The sequence below is a fragment of the Corvus kubaryi genome, unplaced genomic scaffold, assembly GCF_017639235.1.
Source record: "Corvus kubaryi isolate FWS band 111438036 unplaced genomic scaffold, C.kubaryi_AGA036_p1.0 split1-37296, whole genome shotgun sequence".
In the NCBI taxonomy this organism is placed as follows: Eukaryota; Metazoa; Chordata; class Aves; order Passeriformes; family Corvidae; genus Corvus; species Corvus kubaryi.
In genome coordinates, this window is record NW_024582075.1 from 7,411,642 (window position 1) to 7,424,365 (window position 12,724).

The window sequence follows — 12,724 nt, forward strand, 5'->3', positions numbered from 1 at the left end:
TTTAATAGTTTGCAGATTAAATGATATTGTTGAATGGTATAATCACGTGCTTGACTTAATTTTGCAGGAATATAGGAGTCTTGGTTTCTAAATTTCTTTGTCAAAAGAATTCTTCCTATTTATCAAAAAACCTGTAAGGTACATATAATATTTTATATATACGTATAAACATATATATACATATATATATATACATATATAACTGCATATATAAAACTGCATTTATATATATATGTATACACCATGATTTATTTCTGTCATTTTAAAATGGTCTAGTATTTGTCAGGGGAACAACAGCTTCCACTTCTGTCATGCATCTTATTGAGAGCTGTGGTGCGTACACTTGCCTACTCAAACGCATGTCATCTTTTACAAGGACTGACAAATGTTTGATCAGGGTCATAGTCTTACCCTATGTTATCCAGTATTGAATTTTACTATCTGTTTAAATTATTGCAGGTAATAAGTGACAGAATATATTAGTCTATTGACTGACCAACCTCTTAAGCTTTAGGGAAATCCATGTTAGTTTGAATTACAAAATGTGTTATTTACACAGGCTTTATTCATGTAACTTCAATATTGGAATGAATAAACTTTCAGTTTAGATAAAGTTGATATCTGTGATAATCCGTATAATCTAAATTAATTTCAATGGGGTTAATTCTCTAATGACAAAAAATTTGTATTCTTTATTCCTTCTCCTATGCAACTAAGTATACCATAATTTTTTGAGCTATTTGCCCTAGTGATAAAAAAACTCCCTGGTATTTAACTACATAATAATTTTTTAAATAGGAAAAGCCTTCTCACATTTTTTACATTCATTCTTTCCTTCTCCTTTTAAAAAATAGTCCATAAGGCAAAAAATCTTAGGCATTGATTAATTTTTTTCTGTATTGTTTTGACACACTCAGATACTCAAAGTAGACATCATTCAAACACACTAAATTTCAATGTAGCCCCATTGTTCTCATGGTTGTACCATGGGGAGGTTCAGAAGGAATGCATATTCTCCATCATAGTAGGGAGTACTGTTGGGATTGCCAAAGTTTTTTCAGTAGAAAGAGTATTTGTGGAGAAGCTATGTATGCATGATTCATGTTGCTCAATGTTATAAGAAGGATAACATATTTGCTGAAGCTATTGAAACTCCACGAATATAACTATACACTGTCCGGACAGGAAGATGACAAAATGTTCACTTTTGTCATTTTTTTGTGCTATATGATGTATGAAATGTACATAAAAACTAAAATACGGAAATACAAAGTTCTTGCATCAAAAAATACTAAAGGTAATAAATCAGATACCCAGAACTGAACCACTTGTCTTCAGTGAGTATGGCTACTGCATAAAGGCAACTTTGAAAAAATGGTTGAAACATTTGATTTGCATGTTTGACCTCTATAATAAGCTACAAGTCTATATAACCTAGGTCTGTTAAATTATAGTGCCATATAATCCTAGAGTTTTTTTCTAGGATTTCTTCAAGATTTCTTCAAGATACCCTCTTGAGTGAGTAAAGCATCTAAGGTCTCTGCTGTGGCTTTGCAGAGAGAAATTGTGAAGGTAGCTGGTATGGTGTTAATTTTCTGAAATAAAACAAACTGGTTTGCAATTTGCTTGGCAGATTTTTTTACCATAATTGCCTTATCATTCATGAATGTGAAACAGAAGTGGATTCTTTTGACGAGCAACAAATAATAGAAGGAAAAAGGAAGTGGTTCTTGTATAAAATGAGTAACTGAATCCAGCAGATGCTGATATGAAAACGTGAAGGATGAAAGTGAATGCTGAGAATTTCTGCTAGATTTGCTCTAAATACACAGCATGCCAGTAGAACAGTCTGTGACTAGTTTGATAGTCATTATTTCCAGGAATCAGGAGTTTTTCTTTGCATAATAAATCAAACAGCAATAGCTTTATTGGATTGCACTGGCCCAACACAGGATTAATACCAAAGAGGACTCCACCAGACAATAGACACCTGGCCACATACAAATAGCAGATAAGACACTGGTCACTAAGAAATTGTCACTGGGAAATTGTCAACAAGGCGCATTCCATACCTTCAGTCAGTCCTTGGGTCCATACATACTTTTGTTTTAGAAGAGATAGTAGTATCAAGTTAATGATGTACAATAGAAAATGCAATGTATTGCTTTATAGTCTTATAAAGAATCTTATTCATTACCAGAAATACATGAGACTCCAGTTGTTATAGACATTTTATTTGTCTTTCTACACACAACCTTAAAGTGAATACTGGCATGTGGAGATAAACTGTAAGAAAACTGCTTTCACAGCAGGACAAGGCCATTGGCAGTTTCACCTAATGTTTTTGGTTTGCACAATACATATTTGAGAGACAGTATTGTGTAGTCTGGACATTTCAACCTAGATGATATCCTGGGCCCCATTAAAATTTTGAAATAAGAATTGATAGTAACATTTGCAAATATTCTGTAATAGGTCTAAGGCTGCAAATCTGAAATTGGACCCAAAGAAATGTGATTTGCTTCAAAAAGAGATCAATTACCTTGCACACATGAGCAGGTTGGAGAAGGGAAGATTTCCACCAAGAAAATATAATTGTGTGGTGCACCATTAGACAGCTTTCTAGACACTAATAGATATGAAGAGCTTTCTAAGACTGTTCTTTTATTAGCTGTTTTTTGGAAAGAGAACTTAGAAATGTATTTGTAGAACTGGAAGATTTTTTTTTCCCCACTCCAATTCTTTGCCCTCTTTCAAGCAGTTCTCTAACTGCCATGATGTGTAATGTGCCATTTTAAGGTAAATTTAAAGTACCAACTAAATTTTGATCAAACTTAGTTAATTATGTTTTAGACACTTAAGAGTAAATAGCACTGTTTGTTTGTGAGTTTCCCTGAAAGAACAGTGAAAAGTGGTAACTTCATCAAATGACCTCATCTGGGGATCAGACTGAACTATTAGTGGTAGTAGTTAATTATTACAGAGGAAAATATACATGCCTTACATAAATTACCAACTCCATCAAAATTCTGGCATTGTTTAAATCTGTACCAATTTGACACTTTAATTTCAGGTTCTTGATGGTCATTATTTTTGTGCTTTCTTCTAATGACTCCTTGGATTTAATAATCCTGAGTTGCGGTCTATCACACAAGTGAAAAAACTAGCAGCTGTGCTAGTCCAATGGCTCAACCACACACCATTTTGGGGAAAAGTAGTCTTGCAGATTTTGTTCACAAAACTTGTGTGTTAATCTATAACCTTGTTCTCATTAGAAGAGCAGAAGTAAATCTCTTTGAGTAATTTATGTCCTTGTGCAGAGGTAGATCTCTCCTCCAGGTATTTGTGGATCATCCAATATGAAGCTTGTGAGTACCCCTGAAAGTTTTCTTAGCCTCTTCATGATAGCAATCTGTGTCATGGTAGCCTAATGGTTAGGAGATTACTTTAAAAGTGGCATCTCCTCAAAAGGTCCATCTGACCAGTAAATTTATTGGATTCTGTACCTGCATAACCAATGAAGGATTTACTGAAGTTATGTACTTCTAGCTGGAAGACAAGAAAAAAGGGACCTTAATCAGATATCCTGTTCCATTTGGTGATTTTCCAGTGATAAGCTAGAGAAAACAGTAAACAGATTTTATGGAGTTTCTGACAACTTATATAGTAATTTCTGTTTGGACTATAGTGGAGCCATGTTGTGAATCACTTACCTTTTCTTGACAGAGTGTGAAGACAGTCTCTGATACATGTGTGATTGACTTGGTGTCTGTGATATATGGTCATATGGATAGCTTTTCAAAGACTTAGTAATTTCTGATAGGAACTTCTTGTTACAGTAGAGCGCTAGAGTGAATAAGTTTTAAGAAGGTAAGCTTTTTAGTATCTATCCCAATACATGGAGTAACACAAGGGAGCTAATGTGCCATAGGACTAAATTCATTATTGCCCCATCAAATTTTGGCTGTCAGAAGGTCACAATTTCTGCATACTATCCCATAAAATCAGTACTGGAGGTATTCTGACAGTAATGTTTTATTTTCTATTGGCCATAGATAAGATAGATTTTGCACAAGTCACTAACTCAGAAATTCATTAATGGAAGCTTCTTCTCAGATAGTTGAAAATATAAATTGTTTAGGGACAAAAAAATCTAAATGGAGTTGAATGAGATTAAAATGCTGTGGGACTGGTGACATATAAATATATTGCTACAGAAGCAGTTTGCTGATACATTAATAATTTATGGACAGATGATATAAGTGTTGTTAAAGCCTCTTTGCCATGTCGAGCTTTTTAGTTGTCACAAATTTAGGATATATTGGATTCACAGGTAGCAGCTAATACAGGGCTTATTATTATTTGGAATCTATTAAATTGAAACGGGTAGATTTAAGGTCTGCATTTTATTCAGGGGAAAAGTAAAATGACCCTGAGATTAGCTCAGCTGGTTAGAACATGGTGCTGTTAACAACAAGGTTGTGAGTTCAATCCCCATATGGGCCATTTACTTAAGAGTTGGACTTCATGACACTTGTGGGTCCCTTCCAACTCATAATATGCTGTGACTCTTCCCTGAATCTATGATGTGAAATTTTTCCTTGGAATTTAAAATTAAAATAATACACTTTCTGCCAATATGAAGCTGTGTTCAAGGGTACAATAGATTTTAGCTGTCATTGGAGAGGAGCAACTCTGAAAGAAAAGTAAAATGATCTACCAGGTCAGATACAGTAAAGGAACAGAAAAAAAGTCAATAATAGAAGAATCACTGAGGATGTAGTGTACTGCAGAGTCCCTGTTGAAGGATTTGATTCTATAAACAAGTAAAGCATATGCTTTTTGCATTCTTTATATCCTTATAAGATGCTGTGATTTAAAGAAACTTTTAAATTCGGTAAAGAAAGCAAAAATTTCATGCTCTTTGCAAATTAAAGACCTATAACAGAAATAATTTGCTCCATCTTCAATTCCTCTTCCTAAATGAAACATGTATGAATTTAAGTTTTGACTACCTCTTTTGATCAAAAAAGACAGCATAACTGTTTATAGCTTGGCTGTTGTGCATGGATTCACCAGGGAGAGTGAAATCTAGAGTCAATAACAGAGGATTTTTTAAATTTGGCAAGATTCATTTTATGGCTAGACTTGTAGTAGATAAGTGCTGGATGAGTGATAATGTTGGCAAATTACTGAATGGTATTTCTATCAGTAAGAAAGAAATATGGGTAAATTGCACTTGTAAGTCTGCCTTCCTGAAGTTATGTTTTTAAAATACGTGGTAGTATCCCAAGAGGTTTAGTGCATTATTTTGTCATAGGAAGAATGATTCATTGTGAATGGTTAGGGCATAGCTGTTATTCAATAGATATATAATTTTCCTATAGAGATACTTATTAAAAAAATAATATTTTCATATTTTAATATGCTTTGGTATTTTTTGTGCGTATAGAATATCATGCTATATGGAAACAACAAGCAGCTGATTTTTTTTTTATTCTGGCAGGTATCTAGGTAAATATGTAGCCACATTTATGGATGAATGTTAAGTCTTCCTAAAATGATAAAGTAGCATCTCCTTCGAGCTGCCTGTGGGAGCTTTAGGTTCCCTTCACAAATTAGCTTTTGCTATACAAATGCAGTCAGTGAAAAAAGGAGAAATGTATAGAGAGAAGCATCACAGGGCAGTAAGTATATTGCCGATCATACAAATTCTGTTCTTATGTAATAATTAACAAGAAGGCTGCATTGGAGTTCAAACTGAGATGAATATTTAATGTTATGACAGGTGAGTTACTAAATGTAAAAGAAAAAATCTCAGGCAAGAGAAATCTACATATCTTTCTGTAGACTCGTAATTCATAATATTTAACCAGCTATACTGATCAGGTAGCTAAACTTTTCAACTGACATTTCCTTTAAAGTCCCATTTAACCCAAAGTACTCTGTGATTCTATGACCCATGCCCACTTATAAATCAGAAAACTAATTTTAACCTGAGCTTTCAGGTTGTTCTTACAACAAGGACAATAATTACTTCAGTGTAAAACAAGAAAAAGCTGATGAATACTTACACATTTTGTTATGTTTAGCCACAGAAGGATTTACCAGTGGATTCATTAAGATCTTTGCTTAAAAGCACAAGAGTTGCATTATACAGTAGTTATAACAAGATGTATGTATAACCCCCTCTACAAAATTCTTTTACTCTCCTTCCTCGTTATCTAAATCTTTTGGTAACACTAAGTTGATAGAAAAGTTATTAGTAAGTTGTGACTCAAACTTTCTATGCTGCATGGTCATAAAACAAATTTATGTTTAACTTTAAGTCATAAGCATCTTTAAACAAACTAATTTCCCATAATGTACTGCAAAGACACTTTACGTAGTACTTGAAATCTTAGCAAACCTCCTCTCTAGAATTTGGTTAAATTAATTTTAAAAATAAATACTTACAGTAATAGAATCAAAGTTCTATTCAGATTTTAATCTCACCATTTGAACTGCTTTTTGTGCTTTGATGGTTATTTCTTTGTCATACATATCCCTGGTTTGAGTGAATCAGTGGAATCCATTTAAGTCTTCACTTAGAAGCAGCTGGCTTGGAAAACAATATATGTCAGCTCACTCAACTCATAGGGAAAAGAAAGTTGATTAAAAAACCATCTTATGGCTGATCCGTCTGCTACCTTGGGAAAAAACACAAATCCACAGCTTGCTGGTTATGAAATCACTGATCGTGTTTTTCAGCTTTCTACATCCTCTGTTTCTATTAAGGTAGCATATTACCTAGACTGAGTGTTTTACAATAATGCATTAATTAGGTTGTAGGAATTCAGAAGAGAGTAAAATGAGATTTTTTTAATTCTCAAGTCGTTCAAAGGTGGGTTGAAAGCAATGATTTTTCATTGTGGTAGATTTTGAAGTCTCCCATCTTTCTCTTCCACAGGTTGCTAAAGGTAAAGACAACCGAACTGGTGGAAAGCCATGACATTTTAAAGTATATTTTTATCTAAATACTTTTTACAGAAACCGTTGGGTTTGCAAACTAGAAATTTAAATTAAGAGTATTTAACTCTATTTGAGGTTATGGCTCTGGCCATTGCTTATGGTTGTTAACATCAGAAGCATATTTTACAAACAGATGGGAAGCTCAGGTCTTTGACATTAGCACAAGTCAAAGTCATTGAGTTGCATTGATTCCAGGAGTTTTAGACACAACCTTATCTTTTAGCTGGGAGATTGCTTTATAATGACTATCAGAAACATTTGTAAATATTTGTAAGAAATTATCACTGAACTCTATGATAATCACTACTTGTCTTTAAAATCTGTATACTAGCAGGGCTGAGATTTTGTTTTGTGGAACTGATTTATTCTGAGTTTCATCTTATACTGAAAAACAAAGCCAGTACATTTTGGGCAATATGGAGCTGCTACTTTTCTTAATTTTTTATATCTAAATAGGATTTTATTATTTCATATGACTAATATATAAGTAAGAGGAGTTAAGCAGTAATAGCTTTTTGACTGTGATTCTGCAGTTCAGTTCTGCTTAATATTCAGTAAATAATCAATTCATAATACAATAAATTTCAATTTAATTTTTAATTAAATAGGTATAGTCCATGGTTTAAAAACATGCTTGAGTCTCCTTTTTATTGGCTACACATAATTCAGGAAGACAGTCAACTGTCATTAGGCAGAGAAAGATCAGATTTCAGTATCTGTGTTACTGTTTAAAATATTATTCAGATACACTTTACAGTTTGTTTTGATTAATACTGTCTATTACTGAGACCTTGAATTACTTGGAAATTATTGGAACCATGTTTTTGTTTATTTTGAAGGAAATGAAGCATTGAATTGTGATGAGCAAAGTTCTCTCTTGGAACAGGAAAATAACAAAATAAAAAATAACAATACTCTGATTGAAGCAATCTTCACAGTATTGTCTTACTGCACTTTATCGCCCAAATCTCTTGGCATTGCTTTTGAGTCCTACATGGAAAAAGAGCTGCTGTGGAATTGCTTATACAATATGACAGGTATTTAATTTATTAATAAGCATTTCAAATCTGGTGTTAAATCTTGGTTGTTTTTAGACATGTAGTGAACATTATTTTTACCATAATAAATCGGGTGAAATTATGTTAGCTTACTTCAAAATTACAGTATTATTGAAGGGTTTTGTGCAGTCAGGCCATGGTAGGAGTGGTGAAAATTTTGAGAAATGCAGAGGTTCCAGAGCAGTGTTTGAGTGGTCTGATTACCTTAAGTGTCTTTCTTACCAGCAGACTGGCTGCAGAACGTTTTTGTAGGTCTCTACAAGTAGAGGTTCTTCGCTTCTATGCATTTAACAGCTCCAGACCTTTGCTGCAATTTAAAAGTAAGGAAGCATGGAAGGAGAGTGGAAAAAGAGAAGGAAGGACTTCTTTTCCTGTTGAGGGAGAAGTAATCTGATGAGCATATAGGCTCTGGTGTCAACAGGCACTCAGCCTCTTTATTTACTGTTGAGAGGGAAAGCTGCCCTCACAATTAGAGCAACTAATTCTACCCTCAAAGAAAACCAGTATTCAACCAGAAGAAAGAGGTGAGGCTTAGAAGGGTGATACTGCAAATTATGGATTAAAAGCAGGAAGGCTTAAAAGAAGAGGAAGAAAATGGGAGAATGCAGGAGGGGAAGTAGAATTATGAACATCCCAAAATAGAAAACAGTGATGATGAAAGTGCTCAGGTACTTCTCAGAGAAAAATGGGATTGCAAAAAATAGAAGTTTAAGGTATAAGAGGATGAAAAACAGAGAAGTGGTGCCTGGAAGCTTCCAGAAAGACCATGATTAGATCAGCAAAAAGTAGAGGGAAGCAAACATATGAGCAAAGGATCTAAGGATCTGACATGTCAAAACACATCTCTGATATGCTCTGCAACACTCTGCCTGACAATTGCAGCTCCATGACAACGGAGAAACTGCAGTTTGCTGTGGTATTAAGAATGTGGAGAAGATTGATACTTGTTGTAATGTCAATAACTGTATTTAGGATGGTGTGTTTTGAACATGCAATCTCTGATGACATGCTGTGTTTCTGTTGATGACTATTATTTGTATGTGTTTTTGTTTCCAAAGTACCTTTTTTTTCCTTTAGTGTCTGTAGCATAACAGTTTGGGTATCTAATGAATGCAACTTCATTAATACTATCAAGACAAACAAGTAGAAAATAAGGTATATCTTTTTGCCTCATTGATAACTTGCCTAACAAGTAATTGAATGTTTTCCATATAAAAAGGAAGACATCAATCAGCTTAAATTGAATTTTTATAAACATATCAGTGGAGAAATGATAATGAAGGAAATAAATTGATTTTTTTTTGTCAGTACTGTATTAAAATGGTACCAAGATGCTATATGGTTTTGTATTATACTCTTTCTTTAACTTGTAATGGACCAATAGGTCTAATTTATTATGAATCATAATGCTACTTCTTTTCCATAAAAATGCTGAAAACACTTTCTGAAACAGATTTACACAAATGAATACACTTACTGAATATTTAATAATTCTTTCTTCTGAAGTTTCCAGTTTTGGTGAGTCAGAGCCAGAAGTTATCAGATGCTTGAAGTTGACTTTGATTAATTCAGTCAAGGGTGTAGTGAAACAGATAATTTCTTTGATGCATTCGTGGGAGGCGAGAGAAAACTATGGAACATACCAGCACAAGCAAATAGTTCCTGAAAGCTTACTGAAAACTGTTCCAAAGGAATGGAATTACACTCCTCGGGAAATGAAGAGAAAAGAACCTGGGAAATGTAGGTGAAATTTATACATAATATTTATATATATACAATACATCCTCTAAGTTTGTCGTAAGAACTTTTAACTCCTTTGCTCCAAAACTGGGCAGTTAGATTTTGTGAGTTGTAGTATGACAATGAACAAACTATTTCCTAACATCCTGTGGTGGTTGGTTGGGTTTTTTTAAGTACTTTGCTTTAAAATTCAGTTATTCTTTCTTGAGGCTTACGCCCATACATATACAAACAAGATTTTGAAAATAATCAGTATTGTAGTATTGATAATAATAGTATTGAATATGTTTTCAGCATCTGGCAGTAGTCAGATGGGATTCAAAACAAAGTGAAGAATAATGCCTATACTTCAGCCTCAATGGCTGTAAACAGTTTTCCTTTTCATTATCATCTTTTTATTCAGGACTGTCATTCATCCCAGCTTTACAAGACAGCAATTTATGCTTGAATAAAAAAAGCACTGAAACTGTTGCGGAATATACTACTGCTTGGTTGTTGAAACAGTTAGTAAAGAAAGAAATCATATACAGAATAGGAGGTGTTTTGAAGGTGATTAGGTGTAAAGCTGATTTCTGGTGTGCATTTTCATAGCCCACAGTGCCTAAAGCATCTGTCATTTCAGGTCATGGTTCAGAAGGCTAACTTTTGGAAACATTTCATGGTAAATTATTGCCACCTGATTATTTTCAGTACAGTAGTATGTTCTGGCAGAGTTTTGAGTGTGTAGATTGTGGCCCAGCCAGGGCATAAATCCATTCTTTTTTTTCATACATCTTCACTGTACTCTCATTTTAATCTAGAACTTGTATTGCTATTTTATGCTAATTGCTATGTGTGAACTGATATGCAAGAGAGGTAAGACTCCAGGCTTCAAGACAATTTAAATTTGTATGTGTGATATCTAGAACAGATATGGCTTCTTTTTATAATAAAAGAAAAACATTCGGAATGCAGGTGCAATGACATGGAGCTTTTTTGAGTTGTTAGGGGTTTGTTTTGGTGCTATTTTAAATCTTGACTTAAGTCCATGCTGTGGATCACCTTTTGCTATACTTTTTCATTTTAAATGTGTCTTGGGTTTTGAGCAGCACAATTTCTCTCTAGTTACTTTTATAGCTACTTTTATTACCTGGAATCTTTAAAATGCAGTGCTATCTAGTGTAGATGTTTATATGAAAGATGATAAACTGAAGTTTTGTTGTTTTGAACATAGAAAGGGATTGATAAAAAACTAGAGATTATGAATGTGTGTAATATTCTCATACACTAAGTGTAATGCTTCAGCTGTGAAGTTGAAAAAAAATTACAATTTTGAAGACAACTTTTTAGCATTCAGAATACCTGAGTATTGTCTTTCTCATTAATCCTGTAATGACTGTGCACAGTAGGACTAATTGTTAAGAGTCACAGTCTAAATTTGCTGCTTTTAATTCATGTGATTGTTTCGAATTTGTGTGATTTATGTGCAGAAACCATAATAGAAGTGAAACTACAGTGTTGAGTACTTAAGCTTTTTGCCCATTTTCACTACAAAAGAAAGTTAGAAATTATCATGCAATATTCAGAAGCATGTTAGAACTGTAATGTTAATGTTAATCATATCATCTTTTCTTTCTATTTTTAAGGCTTCACAAGGCTTGCAGCTCAAGCAGTATCTATTGTAATCAGCAAGTTACCTACAGTGATTGCATGTTTGCCTCCCCCAATTAAATACTTCTTTTTTCTGGCTGAGAGAAGAATGTCAAGAAACTTTGCTGAATTGAAGAAAGCTGGTCTGCTTGTCTGGAACTTGATTGTAATTATATGTCGGATATTTGAGGATGGAAATACTGCAGAATTTTTAACAGGTGCAACACTTGACAGATGGAGCAAAGAAAAACTCAGTTTAGTTCGTGTATGCTTAGAAAGTATTATGGGAAAACAGAAAAGTGGTCCTAAGCAAGTGACCCAGAAGATTATACAAAGCATTGAACAGCAAAGACCAAACTGGATTGAAAGCCAGTTGCTGAAGGCAAGAAAATTGAGCATAGACTGGTAAGAGCTTAGTGTTTTTCAAATGCAACTGTTTGCTCTTTATTTTACTAGATTATTGGCATGTCTATGGCTACTGCTCAATTTTAAGGAAAAGAGATTAGCAGTGATCTTATATGAAGCGCATTAGTCCTTAATATTGATGGAATATTGATGGCTTCATACATGGATTTGTAATTTAAGTTCATTGCTGAAATAGTAAAAGATGGTTGTTTCATCAGAACAGTGTGTTCATAGTACTACAAGATTTCTTATTTTCTTGATGAGCCAAAAATGTGGACAAGTCCATTGTTATAGCTTTCAAAATGTTAACAGGTACTAAATATATTTATAATTTAATTTTACTGTGGTGAGTAAATTAAGAGGAACTGTAAGAAGCTTTCAGTGTTCATCTGTGAATAAAAAGCTAGCATACTTCATTCTATAACATATCAAACCCTGAGGCAAATAGGGTATATCAACACAGGACAAGAAGAATATCCTGCTGTGCCTTTCTGAGAAAATACCAATTTTTCCTTCACATTTGATATTAAGATCTTTACAGTGATTTTTCAAGGAGTTGTGTACATGTCGATGTGTTTGTAGTCCAGTCTGTTTTAATGCTGCTGTCATGTATCATTCTGCAAAAATACCATTCATCAACTTTGCAGTATTAGATTTATTGGAATTACATGACTTAATGAATTAAATTGTAACTACTGAAAGTAAGATGGCTGTTTTTTCAATGAGTATTCTTGAAGGTTGCAGTCGTTGTTGTCATGTCAGGATCTGTCCATATCAACAAAGGATACAGTGATTGTAGGTTGGAATCAGTGATACCAATGAATAGGCTTTCATGCAGTGCTTTAAGGGACAGTGTCTTGTTTCTATGAGCAGTTAATGTG

General features: G+C 33.7%; 1 protein-coding gene across 6 annotated transcripts in view; it reads left to right on the forward strand.

The window, feature by feature from the left end:
• The window catches only part of KIAA0825 (KIAA0825 ortholog), a 243,888-nt gene that overhangs the window by 108,112 nt on the left and 123,052 nt on the right, over nucleotides 1-12,724 (forward strand). For 5 of the 6 annotated variants that reach the window (XM_042013158.1, XM_042013161.1, XM_042013164.1 and 2 more), the window contains 3 exons: nucleotides 7,851-8,048; nucleotides 9,576-9,809; nucleotides 11,435-11,843. In XM_042013158.1, the coding sequence (XP_041869092.1) occupies nucleotides 7,851-8,048; nucleotides 9,576-9,809; nucleotides 11,435-11,843 (841 nt within the window). The remainder of the gene's footprint in view (nucleotides 1-7,850; nucleotides 8,049-9,575; nucleotides 9,810-11,434; nucleotides 11,844-12,724) is intronic. The other variant, XM_042013163.1, reaches the window with a different exon arrangement.